The 14,069-nt window shown below is 44.2% G+C and overlaps 1 protein-coding gene and 1 long non-coding RNA gene across 4 annotated transcripts in view; both read left to right on the plus strand.

The window, feature by feature from the left end:
• The window catches only part of LOC135375679 (spatacsin-like), a 504,414-nt gene that overhangs the window by 189,273 nt on the left and 301,072 nt on the right, over positions 1–14,069 (plus strand). For all 3 annotated transcript variants that reach the window (XM_064608337.1, XM_064608338.1, XM_064608339.1), the window contains one exon: positions 4,832–5,006. In XM_064608337.1, coding sequence (XP_064464407.1) covers positions 4,832–5,006 — 175 coding nt within the window. The remainder of the gene's footprint in view (positions 1–4,831; positions 5,007–14,069) is intronic.
• LOC135375673 (uncharacterized) lies at positions 1,693–2,480 on the plus strand. The gene is made up of 3 exons (XR_010417331.1): positions 1,693–1,828; positions 1,917–2,039; positions 2,109–2,480. It is a non-coding gene; the product is annotated as an uncharacterized LOC135375673 (long non-coding RNA).

A 14,069-nucleotide genomic window follows, 5' to 3' on the forward strand; every position in this document is an offset into this window, starting at 1 on the left:
ATGCTCGCTTCAAGTTCGCTTGGTGGCTGTTTTCCATTTTCCCGTTTCGGACCTTGCTGCCATACGACTATAAAGTTAAATGATGGCAGATAAAGAAAAGGCACCAGCAACGGGGTTCGAACCCACTGCATTCAATTGAAGTATGCAGGTGGGAGATATAAGGCTCGTCTTGTGTTACGTTTAATTGCCTCATCCACTATATCATGACTGTAATGTTTTGCTGCTGTTTATATATAAGTCTCGACCTTGTAGTGTACATCTTGCACTCCGTCTTGGGTTTCTGCTTCCCTCAGGTCTGAGAATTTTTTTACCTTTGTTGTCAATAATGGCGCTGGATCAATGAAAAGAAATGAATTCTTCTCCAGAGGAAAATTCTATATTTGTGGCCGTTTAGATGCACCGTCGTTTGAACACGACCGATTTGGACCGTGCACTTCCTGGTTTCGTAAACCGCTTCTCATTTATTGTGGTTGTCATTGAGCTCTCCGCTATTTTGAGCCTAATGAAACACGCCGATGAAACTCAGGCTACGCTAATAGAGCAAGTAATATTCACAGGGGTAAGTGTTGAATGGCTTTCCTTCATTTGCCGTAGCTTGTTTTATTATAACCTTTACCCATGAAACGACTAATTAGAGTTACATTCAATTATCAGAATTCCCCGGGTTGTTCACGATTAGCACTCGTGTGAAAGTTGCGCTTTGAGATTACAGTTAGTGATCTATTTCTTAGTAGAATTCTTATTTCACAGATGGTGCTGTATCACAATACTATAAGAAAATAAAAACACCGCCAATCTCTGTCACCACGTACCTGTATGACTTTGGAATATCCGATTTGTGCCATCGTTTGCAACATATACCGTGGGATGGGTCCCTGTGATGGTCCTGATGGGGGAACGTTGTTGAGTGTCGCAGTGAAAGCTAGCGTACAGCTGCCATATAACAACCGATTCTTGACGCCTCATGATTTGTACACGTGTGCAAAAGAATATGTGAGAAACAGAGCAACAGTATGAGTCAAAAATGAAAATGAAAGGGATGCTGTGATCCTCCTTCGAGATACAGAAGTGACCTAACAGTGCGTTGCACAAGAACCTATAATTCTTTTGGTGCGGTTTCCTGTTGTCACGTTGCTGCAAAGTTGACGTCATCCTCACTAAAAACAACAATATTCCTTTACGAAAAGGGACTGTTCTTGCTGTAACGAATGTTCTATAATGTGCATAATTCATTCTTGGCGTTATTGACATAGCGCATTAACTATTTTAAGTCTTGCTTCAGCGAGATTTCGGCTCGCACATAATATAACGTATATACAGCACATATTTATTAAGCGCATATATAACACAAGATAGCAGATAGCTCAATAACAACCACAATCAAAAAGGAGCGGTTTAACAAACAAAGATGAGCACAAACCAAACCAAACTACACACGTCCGAGTCAGTCGAGTTCAAACTACGCTCACTTAAAACTGCCATAAATATAGAATTTTCTCGTGCAGAACAATCCGCCACTTAGAAAAAAAAAAAAACATATTGCGCATGCGTCGTCCTCTCCTTCTCCTTGCTACCCGCGGGGTCTCGAAGTGGTTGGAAGCAAGCGCCATTGCTGTGCAGCCATGCCGGTGAATTGCGTGTCATTTGGCTGCAAACACTACTACGTTATTGGTCTACCCAACGTTACCCCCCCCCCCCCCCCGTTGCAAACGGTTATATCCTGAGAGACGGGAAGCGTGGATTCGCGCAGTGGAGAGGCTGGGTAAAGACGGAAAGCGTTGGGAGCCGACGCAATATTCAACGCTATGCGGTGCGCACTTCGACGCAGGTGAGAAAGTTATAGCACGTTTTCATTAAGTAGTTCTGTGCTATTTTTATGACTCAGTCACTCATTGCTGCATATTTGCGTTTCCTAGGCGAGCCCAGCTGCGACAGAAATCGCGTCGATTATGTGCCGACAGTTTGCACCTATCGAAAACAAAGCAGTAAATCCGTTCTGGACAGATACGAACGGCTCAGTTGGAGGTTGACGGTGAAAGGTACGGCGTTTGAAAAACACCGCAATCCTTATGTGCGTTTTCGTTACTTTATGCTGTATTTCATTTCAGGTCAAAGCACAACAATACGTGACTATCAAAAGAGTCAGCTCTACGGCGTGGATGCGGAGTCAGTTATAAATATCGATATAGTATACATGCGATTGTGTCAGTGGGGGAAAGGAAATCAACTAGCCAAGGCATCAAGACACGTGATATCCTTCAAAGGGGCTGCTGGGGCATGTTTCTTCGCTGTGATAACAAGATAAATAGAATAAGCTGAAAGTAGTGTTACTCATCTTCACGATGCTTTGTCACATTATTTAGTGTGAAAACCATGTGGTCAGATCATCACCAATTGCCAGTTTGTACTGTCAATATAGGGAACACATGATACCATGCCAGCGTGGACATGGTACATGTCAATAAACTATTTTATGTCATATCATCAATTGGTTGCTGTGTCTGACATTCGCTTTTACGCGTGCATGCGCGGAGAATGTGCACAAGCTTAGATTTTACATGAGTGCAGTAAATTACAAGCTAGGAGGGGATAAACTTACATTGACTGGGAATTATCCACTGGCAGGGCAGGTGTGTACAGGATTGCAGGTTTAGCTTTCTGGTCGTATGATTTTTTTCCGCCACGTAGAACAAGAGGGCTGCTACGTGGTGGCAAGTTTCACAGAGCCTGAAAGAAAAGTTCATTGCGCTGAATCACTACTATATGAAGTTAATACCACTGTATAATATTGAATGCAATCCATAAAACTAAGTGTTATACTTCAAGCTTTACAAGTCCGCTGTTATTTTCTACTCACCCGGCAATGCATCCGCAGTGCCCACCAATAACCCGTCCGTCATCACGGTGAAACCACGCCGACACGATATATTTTCCGGTCTTCATTGATGGCTTGCAGGTGCATTTCACCAGTAAGTGTTCGGAATTTGCACAGACGGTATTAAGCATGACGTTGTCTACGTACCCCTCACGACCAACCGCGATGCGCCTGCCTGACGGTCTTCGTGTTGTCCGTTCAGGTACTCCCATACCTGCTTCTGCTTCACCTGCTTCATTTAGTTAAGTCCTTTATCCACCCGGTTCGCAAGAATGGAAACGGAATGACGTCCTCCTCGATCATGGAAACCAAAAGCAGTACTTCAGTCAAAACAACAGCTCCGTAAGTGTATATCCGCAAACTGCAGCGTAGTCTTTGCGGAGTCGTTTTCTAACCGAACACCCTCGAACCCAGGATAGCGTTTAGTTTCTCCCGCAGTTAATAGACGGCGCCAGTTCCAAAGAAAGTGGTGGATTTGCTCCTTTTTATTGGTCAACGAAGGCGGAAAAAAATGAGATCTGAAGGACGCAGAAACACATGCGAGAGGCAAGAGGCCCAAGTTCGCATGACGGCTGTTTTCCCTTTTTGACCCTTGCCGCCAAACGACGGAATGCAAGTTGTGATAGGTCGAGACCTCAATGAAACTTTGTAGTCGTTTGGCGGCAAGAGCCAAAAAGGGAAAACAGCCGTTAGGCGAACTTGGGGCCTCTTGCCGCCCTGACATTCAGACGGTCGAAAACTGTCAATAGGCATATTACCTTTTTACTGTTGACACCTTTCGTTTAGAGCACAGTCTCCAGAATTTGTTTTGCAATAATCTCAGTTTTATACTACGTTTTCCGAGCTGAAGGTGCGCTCACGGTAACCGGAATGCGAAGCCTACGTCGCAACTATGCCGCCGAAAAAAACGAAGAAGCTTCACTTTAACAAGGAGTACCTATCCCATTTTTTCTCCATGCACAAATGAGGTGCTCTTCTACAGTTTTATATGAAACACATTTTTAGCTTGTTATTGCCGTTGAAACTTTTCTTGCTGAAATACGCACTTTTCAAGGATATCCGTGATTTTACCATTTTTTTACCACAAATAGCTCACTGAGAAAAGTGTTCACAATTTTTTATTAGAAGGCAGTCCTGATTGACTTTACACCTGCAAAATTTGGTTTTATTAGAGACTGTAGTTATTTTTATGAAAAATGTCAAAACTAGCAAATTTTCAAGCGTTTCCCAAAATTCCCCAAATCCTAAACTTTGCGGTAGACCACTGGCACTCGGTCAGTGGGTGGTCTGGTCTTTATAGAACACACATTTAAATTTTGAGCTTCTTCGGTGCAGTAGATAGCTCACGACACGCTTCCATAAGGAGTATAGTTTTTGCTCGCAGCACAAACTTCAGAGCCCTCTAGCGTCGGAACGCGGTGGTATTTTAGGATAATATTTGGGATTTGGTATATGGCTAGCACCACAATGAACTCTGATTTTTTGTGACAATCGGACACTTTTTAATAAGTAATTCAATAAAATTGAATAAATTAATTTGCATGTCTAGGTGCAGAAATTGAGTATGTACTTCCTTTGAGTGTGCTGGCAATGGCATACACTTCTGGCAGCTGAAAATTATGACTTGCTGTGTTTACATGCTACTGTTTCTCATAATTGATCTCGCAATGCAGTAAATTTTAAATCAGGTAGTAGTAGCATACTCTTTAGAGTAATCATATGAAACGCTTGTGACACCTTTGTACATTTAGCAACTTTCAAACAACCATCGACTTTGTCTTACAAGATGTCTTGCATATAAGATTTCCTAGTAACGAAAACGTTCTCATGAATGAGTGTTCTCGTGTACAGATCCCACTCACTGTAAAAATATATTTTCTCAATCAAGTCTTTACCTACTTAAGCAAGAATGTATGTTTGTCATCCTCACATGGGCATACTTTCATGGCCTTTCAGAGATCAGCCGTCTTGTAAACAAGACATACTGGCTGCTTATGTTGGAAAGTGGACACTTGGAAGCAGTGCTCGTGTCGCGACCCCAGAATGTCGGTGGGGAATCGCTTGTCAACCTGGGATCCCAGTGCTTTTCCATGTGGCACGTACACAATACGTTGCTCTGCGCATTAGTCAGGTAAGCTCTCCAGCAATTCATTTTGTCGTCCATATTATGGGACCTTCGAGCCTTCCTATTGTTCTGATATGGCCTGTGCGAATTGTGAAATTTTGATTTGAGTCAAATACGAATCGAACATTTATTTTTTCGAATAATAACGAATCGAATACATTTTAATATTGCTACATGTGCTACTACATAGAAAGCTACGGCTTGAATAATATCTTCTGTCAGCATTCACATAATCGATCGGCATAGCCATTGTCATATTTGTGATGTATTCCAATAGCTCCTGCATATACTTTGGGCGCAGGGGAACCACTCGACATCTAATGGCACTTTGAATTATGGAGAACAATAATTAACTGATCTCTGAGACTCAGATATAATGGTAGACTTGCATAACTTGTATAGTTTGAACAGGGGAAAAAAAGAAGAAAGGCAAGGTCATCAGAAAGCCTGTGCAGTTTTGCAGTGAACGTCTTTTTATCATAAGACATATCGTTAGACATAAGAGAGGTCGTGGAAACAGAAAACTTACCTAATTCTATGCATGCCAACTCTCCCGGAATATCCGGGAGACTTTCGAATTTCGTTCAGTCTCTCGATTGTACGGATACGTTCTCCAGTCTCCCTGAAAATTGAGGGCCTTTCTTCTCTCGTTTTCCTTTCAAAGCTGCGCAAAGGCGTTCCCGAAGAATTAGACAGCCCGTACCACGTGTTTCGTGGCATATACCATTCATGGCTGGACGTCGCAGCAGATCGCGTGTTTCATTGTGTCCGTGTTCCGGAGAAGACGTGCTATCGTCATATCGCCAGTCCAGTCTGGTACGATAGTTTCGTCTCCTCCGATGGCGCTTTCCAAAGAGAAGAAAACGATAGAAATTAATGTTCTGAGGCTGGAACACAGAAGACAGGACAACACGCAAAGCTTCAAGCTGTGGAAAAGCAACACCTTGTGGGAAACAATTTGCTGACCCTTAGCTGCCCTCAGTAGACTTGCAACCTTTTTGCAGAATACCACTATGCAACAGGTAGAATACTTGAGCTCTTGTTGAGATGAGCACAATAGCACACTTGTCTATTTGAATGCCCCAGATCTGGGCTTACAATCATTTTATACCCGACAAACCGAGGGTCTGGATCCGCCCCTGCTCGGCAGGGAATAATCGAGAATGGACCGCGCGCATTGTCAAGTTTCAGGGGGGGGGATGATGTAGCGGGAAAAGTGTCGTCAGCCTGCTCTGAAGTGGCGGCTCGGTGCACCCGGTTGAGGGAGAAGAGGGCAGAGTGAAAGAGGGAGAGGAGAGATGGTGGTTGCGCAGGAGAGTGAGGGGCGTGCCCTCTTGCACTCTCTGGCTCTGGGGTTTGGGTAGTCCAAGAGGACTACCCACCACAGAAAACATGCAAGCATCCCTCAGTAGTCTTCAATGGGACGCTCCCTGTACCACGGTAACCGGCAGTATTATTGGCGAAGGTACCCCATCGAAGGTTTAGGCGTCAGTCCTAGCATGCGCAACGTAGATGGCTCGCGCCATAGACGGGTTACTCCGAAAGGTCACGCAGCGCTGATTGTCCTTGATGTCGGCCGCGTGTTGCCGTCGTTATCAAACAAGAAGCGTGGTAATATGCATGCGGCACAAGATACATGGGCTGTCCGTGCGAAACGACCCAAGCAGCAAAATGTACTGAAAGTCGAGTGCAATAGGGGTGGATGGGTAGGTGGAAGACCTTGAACAGACTCGAGAAACTAAAGAACATTGATAAGACACATACCGTCCACCCCTATTGCACTCGACTTTCAGTACATTGTGCTGCTTGGGGAGAGTACTTAGATCGGGTCACGCGCGCAGCACTGTTGTCAACATAAGTTCTATCAGATCTCCGGGAACACATGTACCTTGGAGCACGAGGGAGCTTGCGCAATACGCCCGTTTATCTGGTATTCATTTGCATGATTGCGCAATACTTCTCCTGAGGCGCTGCACGTCGTAGTAACCGTCCACATCCCGCCAATCGTGCCCTTCGACACAATCAAAATCCTGTGGACTTCTGCACAAAACGAAGAATAGGTGATCGGTACATTGTAACAATCATGGGAAAAGAGCTGGCTTCCGTGTCTACGCTAGGAGCCGACGCACGCTATACATAGTTTTCACGTGACGTCATATCGTGTTGTCTGATCCGTCGGCCGCCATAGCTGGGCACCAGCGGTCGGCTGCCGTTGGTGTACTCGCCGTATGGCTCTCAACATTTCCACGTTTACAACGCAAGCAGCAGGATGCCGAATACTGGTGGGTATGAGTATTGCCTTGCATATTTCGATTTGTTGACCCTGTCCGTGCTCGGTATGAGTGCGAAATTCGGATGTGTGAAGACCTGGATCCCTACAAGTTTTCCATCGGAGTAGACGCGACTGCAAAAGCAGAATTATTGTCTGCCACCACGCACGTAGATATAATAAACTACCTGGTTTTGTCGACTAGCTATGTGTCGCTGCAGGAAATGAAGGCCTGTAAGTCCCTTGAGGTGAACAATTATTTCACAAGTGGTTGGGTGAGGAGCCTGAACGCTATGCGGCTCCCATCGAAGCTTGTCGTCGTGCTAAGCGAGGTAAGTAGAAGCTCCGTGCCGCGAGTAAAAGAAGCTAATTCATAGATTGAGTAGGAGGGTGAGTGGAAATGTCAGGAATTGTAAGTAACTTTTTGAGTACGACTTGACAGCTGGCCAAAGCTTGGCTCTCTACTACCACCCTAAGCACTGATTATTTTCAGGTTGACCATTCCCAGCGGCTGCGAGAAGCACCACTGAAAACCTGGCTTCTCAGTAATGATGACGGCAGCGTCCTAACATCTCACTGCACCTGCATGGCAGAGAACCGTTCAAATTTCTGCGTAGAAACCACAAATGGGAAGTGGCACCTAAAACACACATGCATATTTCTACCAGGTCCAGACACAGATGGCGGTATATGGCATTACATACTGTGACTTTGTCGTGTGGACAAGATCATGGGTGCACATAGAGTGCCAAAGGATGATGTGTGCTTTTTTATTGCATGTTAGCGCCGCGAAGCAACTGTGGCTATGAGCGGCGTACAGAAGTGGGCAGACGGAGAGAGCACAGCAGGAAGGAGTGGGGGACAGGGGGGTTAGTATGCGTCCTAGGCCGACTTCAGGGGGAACGTGCCGACATTCGTCTGGAAAGCCGATGTGTGCTTTGAAAGTATTCTGAAACCTTTTAAATTTCGCGACTACCAGCATGATTTATGACCTGTTTTAACTATTTCCTCGTTTACAGCCATTAATTGACTTTTTATGACTATGCCTACTCTATGCACTACTATGGGATGGTAGGGACTACCTGCATGATTTATGACCTGATATGACTTTCCTTGTTTATGGCTATAAATTTTTTTGACTATCACTGCTCAATGTACTACTATGTGATAACATGCGACTACCTGCACGATTTATGAGCTGGTAGGACTATTTCCTTGTTTACTGTTATAAATTGACTTTTTTGTGACTATGGCTTACTCTATGCACTACCATGCGATAGTATGCGACTACCAGCATGATTTATGACATGATATGATATGACTATTTCCTTGGTTATGGCTATAAATTGACTTTTTTGTGACTATCACGGTTCAATGCACTACTATGGGATAGTATGGGACTACTTGCATGATTTATAACCTGTTTTGACTATTTTCTCGTTTACAGTCATGTATTGAATTTTTATGACTATACCTACTCTATGCACTACTACGGGATGGTATGGGACTACCTGAATGGTTTATGGCCCGATATGACTATTTCCTTCTTTTTGGCTATAAATTGACTTTTTGTGACTGCCTACGCTTTGCACTACTATGTATAGTATGGGACTACCTGCACGATTTATTACCTGTTTTGACTATTTCCTTTTTTAGGGCTATAAATTGACTTTTTATGACCATAACTACTCTATGCACCACAATGGGATGGTATGGGACTACCTGCATGGTTTATGTAGGAAGGAAGTTGCCTCAGGACAGAAGCCGCCGATATTTCGAACAGCGACTGTTCTTCTTCTGGCCACCGTCCTCATCATTGGCATGGTATTTAAAGGGTTAGGTGTGAATTCGCATGAACCTTTAAACACGTCACACCTAACCCTTTAAATGCCATGCCAATGATGAGGACGGTGCCCAGAAGAAGAACAGTCTCTGTTCGAAATATCGGCGGCTTCTGTCCTGAGGCAACTTCCTTCCTACATCTCTACCGGTTCGCTGGATTTCTACCCGTCTATGCATGGTTTATGAGCTGTTATGACTATTTCCTTGTTTCTGGCTATAAATTTAATTTTTATGACTGCCTCCTCCTCCATGCACATATGGGGAAATGTGGGACTACCTGCAATGTTCATGACCAGTTATGACTATTACCTCGTTTGCAGCTATAAATTGACTATCGGTGGTAAATGCACTACTATGTGATAATATGGGAGCACCTGCATGATCTATAACCTGTCGTGACTATTTCCTTGTTGTTAAGGGAAAATTTATTATGAACGTAATACACAAGCTGTACTCAACCCTTGTTTACAACAATAAATTGATTTTTATGACTATGAGTACTATTTAAACTACCATGGGATAATTTAAGATACCTGAATGGTTTGTGACCTGTTATGACTATTTCCTCGTTTGTAGCTACAAATTGATTTTGATGCATACAACTATTATTTGCACAACAAAGGGATATTATAAGACTACCTACATAATCTATGACCTGTTATGACAATTCCCTGGTTTACAGCGACAAATGATCTTTTTGTGACTACGACTACAGTGTGCACTACAATTGAACACAACAGCAAGAACTTTATTTTAAGAGGATGAATGGGGAGTTTCATGACCAGAAGCGATACTCTACCCCATTGCTGGTGGCGATGTGGGGAATGAAATAATGAGCCCCTTCACAATAAGGATCGAAGTCCGATTGTGTCCAGAAAGGTCAAAAGAGCTTTGAGTGCAGAGCGTTGGTGAGCTGGATTCGGCCAGGAATAGTATGATACTACCTGCACGATTTATGACATGTTATGACTGTTTCATGTTTGCAGCTTGAAATGAACGTTTTATAAATACGACTAGTATACGTTTTGCACTCCAATGGGATAATATAAGACTGCAGATTTATGACATGTTATAACACTTTCCTGGTTTACAGGTACAAGTGGATTTCTTATAATTACGACTACTCCTTACATTGCGACGGGATAGTATAAGTCTACCTTCACGATAACGCTTGCTATGTGAGAATTCAAGAACTCGGCTCACGTCATTTTAACACAGAAGGCCTATGACGAGCAAAGAGGTCATTGAACCGATAAATTGTAGGGAAACATGAAGAGCATTATAAAGAAGTCATGACCAGGATGTGGTACTGTGATGTGCATGTCATTGCTGACCAACTTACATTTGGAAAGAGGCGTGAAAAAGAAGGGGCTTTTTCCATGAATGTCATATCTCAATTGTTCTTGTTCCTAGGCAACTTGAAGGCTGTGTTGTGTTTGTTTACCTGTTTGTATGTTCCAGCTTCAGAGCAACTACTTTCCAGGTAGTTCGCGTTAGTTCCAGGTAGTCCCTTACCATCCCATAGTAGTGCACGTAGTAGTCATAGTAAAAAAGTCCATTTATAGGGCGTAAACAAGGAAATACTGATAACATGTCATATATGATGTAGGTGTCCCATACTACCCTATTGTTGTGCATTGAGTAGTCCTAGTCATAGAAAGTCAAATTATAACCGTAAAGAAATAGTCAATACAGGCCATAAATCATGCAGGTAGTCCCATCCCATCCCATTGTAGTGCATAGAGCAGTTACAAAAAGTCAATTTAGTTATAAACAAAGAAATAGTCATAACAGGTCATACATGATCCAGGTAGTCCCATATATACCAGCGACATGGCCGAGTGGGCTAAGGCGTCCGCTCGGTGGTGGTACCCAAGGTCGTGCTGAAAACTGGGAGGTGGTGGGTTCTAATCCTACCGCCGGCTGTGCTGTCTGAGGTCGGAGAGGAATGTCGGCACAGTTCCCCCTAAAGTCGGCCCAGGACGCATACCCCCTGTCCTCCACTCCTTCCTGCTGTCCTTTCTCCATCTGTCCACGTATGTACGCCGCTCATAGCCACAGTGACTTCGCGGCGCTAACACGCAATCAAAAAAGGTAGTCCCATACTAGTGCGTAAAGTAGTCAGAGTCACGAAAAGTCAGTTTATGGCTGTAAACGAGGAAATAGTCAAAACAGATCCCAAATCATGGAGGCAGTAGTATACATTCCCAGAGCAGTCCATGGAGTAGGCATGGTCATAAAAAGTCAGTTGATAGCTGTAAACGAGGAAATAGACAAAACAGGTCATAAATCATGCCGGTAGTCCCATACCTTCCCGTAGTAGTGCACGGGGGAGGCATCGTCATAAAAAGTCAATTTATAGCCATAAACAAGAAAATAGTCAAAACGGGTGACATATTATGCAGGCAGTTCCATACCATCCCATAGTAGTGCATGTAGTAGTCATAGTCTTAAAAGTCAATTTATAGGTGTAAACAAGGAAATAGTCATAACATGGCATACAGTGATTTATCCAGACCCCCTAACACCTCCCCAAATGTTCAGTGACACCTCCTTTTTTTTCACTTTTTCACCCGTATACTCCATACAAGAAGTGCCATTGCGTTTTCAGCTTTAGACATTTGTCGGCAATGATATGTTAAGCTGTAATGTCCAAATGACAGTTCTGAGAAAGTCCGGCTTTTCATCAGCAAAAGCCAGTTTGCGAAATCCACTCTGTTTTGGTGATCCATTTGTTCGAACTATTGGTTGCCACCCAGCCGGTATCTGCTCGTTGGGCCGGTTGAAAAGTAGTACGTTTTGCCGGTATTTGCAGATCAAAGCCTTTCATAGAGGCTTTTCTATTGCGTTTCCTTCATCATTCCACAATCAATCTGGAACATAGATCCAACTCTGCAAACCAGATCATGAAATTGTGCGGTGAACACAGGGTCGACGACCATGGTCTCTTCTGTACTCATACCAACGGGTTTGCAGCAATAAATGCGGGTATACGGGCATCTTCTTGCAGTGTCGCTGACGTGTGACATTTGTTTGTAAACTTTCCCTATTCTTTTAAGTTCAGATAGTGCAGCAAGACTGTTTGCGGGTCTTGGTATCATACGAGTATGTCACCTTGCAATGTCTTCGCTGCTTCTTTTTTTCCTGTCGTGTGCTGCGCCTAAGGGCAGCACCATATCAGGTCTCTCTTCGTTAGAGTGTGGCATTATTTGCTCTATTCAACTGCAAAGCACCTATTCAACAAGTAACAGTTGCACCGAAATGGACGTCAACAAAGCGCCACACGACAGAATCGATTCCGCGTCAAGATGTCCAACGAGTCAAGAGATCCATCGAGTCAAAAGGTCCAACAGTGGATCTCTTGACCCAATGGATCACTTGACCAGGTTGGAACTTCTGACTCGCTTCAACTCTTGACTTGACTTTTTTTTTCGCTGTTTGCATTCTCGTTGTGTTACGTCCTTTTAGCTGTTGCTTGGGTTCTTGCGTTGATGCTTGGGTTCTTCTTATTTGCGAACTTGAACGAGAACTCTAACACCGCGTTCGGCCATCGCGTGCTGCGGTACTCAGAGCGATGATTAGACGGCAAAGTTGGGACACCAAAATCGCCGTCCATGTCCTGTAGGCCAAGCTAACTTACCGTGCGTTTGCAGCCAAGACCCGGACTGAGCAAACGATGCTTTCGAGATCCTTATATTGGCTCATTCAACTACATGTTCCGCTGATAATCCGTTTTTGCACCCGCTGGCCTTGTTCTTAGTGTAGCAGTCTCCTTGTGAACTCATTTCGTGAACCGCCCACCCCGTGTCATTCCACCCCGCGTTCTCCTGACCCTCCTTTTGCACCCGTCACTCTCGTTCTCAGTAGCAGTTCCCTTGTGCATCCACTTCATCTCCCGGTCATTGTACAAGCACAAGGTCAAGGAAAAAGCCCAGGAAATATGAAGATTGACAATAAAGGGCAATGAACTAGCGTTAAAACCGTCTTCGAGCATTCCGTTCTAACTAATAGCTCGAGCATCGGCTGCGTTTGATATCTACTGATGTCAATCAATATACTCAAAAGTGCTACCGCGGAACTTGGCCGCGCTCTCCGTTTATTGATTAGCTTTTTTATTTGTTTATCACGCGTTCTTTCGATCCAGTTGGATCTGTTGACCTGTTAGAACTTTCGACACGGTTGGATCTCTTGACGCGGTTGGACCTTGTGACACTTTGGAACTCTTGACGCGCATATCACGTGACCTGTTGGATCTCTTGACCATAAATGACGGCAGCAGAATGCTCAACATGCAGGCTGGTAGGTAGAGAGATAATTTTTGTCATATCTCTTGCCCTTATTATTTTCTTCTATTGAATAAAAAACAGACAGGTGTGTTCCGCATTCCTGTCGAGCTTGTCGTCCAGCAAATATAGGACGAACAATTCTGATATTTTAAAGGCAGTTGGCCGAATGGAAGAGAGATGATCACTTGTTCGTCAAGCGGACGCCAGTGGGCGCTCCGATAAGGAGTACTTCAGTGCAGTGTATTAAAAGAGAGTCTGGCCATTCGGAGGAGCCTCAAAAAGAGGCTTGACCTGTCAATCAAACTTGGGCGCATTCCATTGTTTGCTGTTTTCCATGGGAGCCGCCATGACACCAAAATTTCTCCAGAATGGACGATGGTACTTGGAGCGCCTAAGCGGCGATTTCCTGACAATGTTTTTTCATAGACTACTCTAATTTTATTTTGTGAGTATACACCATCTCGTAACCAGCTGCAAAATCGCCTTCAACTTTCGCTCCGCCATCATTATTTACGCGAAAATGACATGTTTCGTCGCTGCCGTTAAGCCTAGTGAAGACCGGTAATTTCGTGCGGAAATTACGTCAGTGCCCATGTGACTCCTCGCTTCCGTGTCGAGCGCCTCACAGGTTCCATATCTTGCTGTTGGCTGTGCTGTCTGGGGTTTTTCCTC

This window comes from Ornithodoros turicata, unplaced genomic scaffold, assembly GCF_037126465.1.
Source record: "Ornithodoros turicata isolate Travis unplaced genomic scaffold, ASM3712646v1 ctg00000915.1, whole genome shotgun sequence".
Classification (NCBI taxonomy): Eukaryota; Metazoa; Arthropoda; class Arachnida; order Ixodida; family Argasidae; genus Ornithodoros; species Ornithodoros turicata.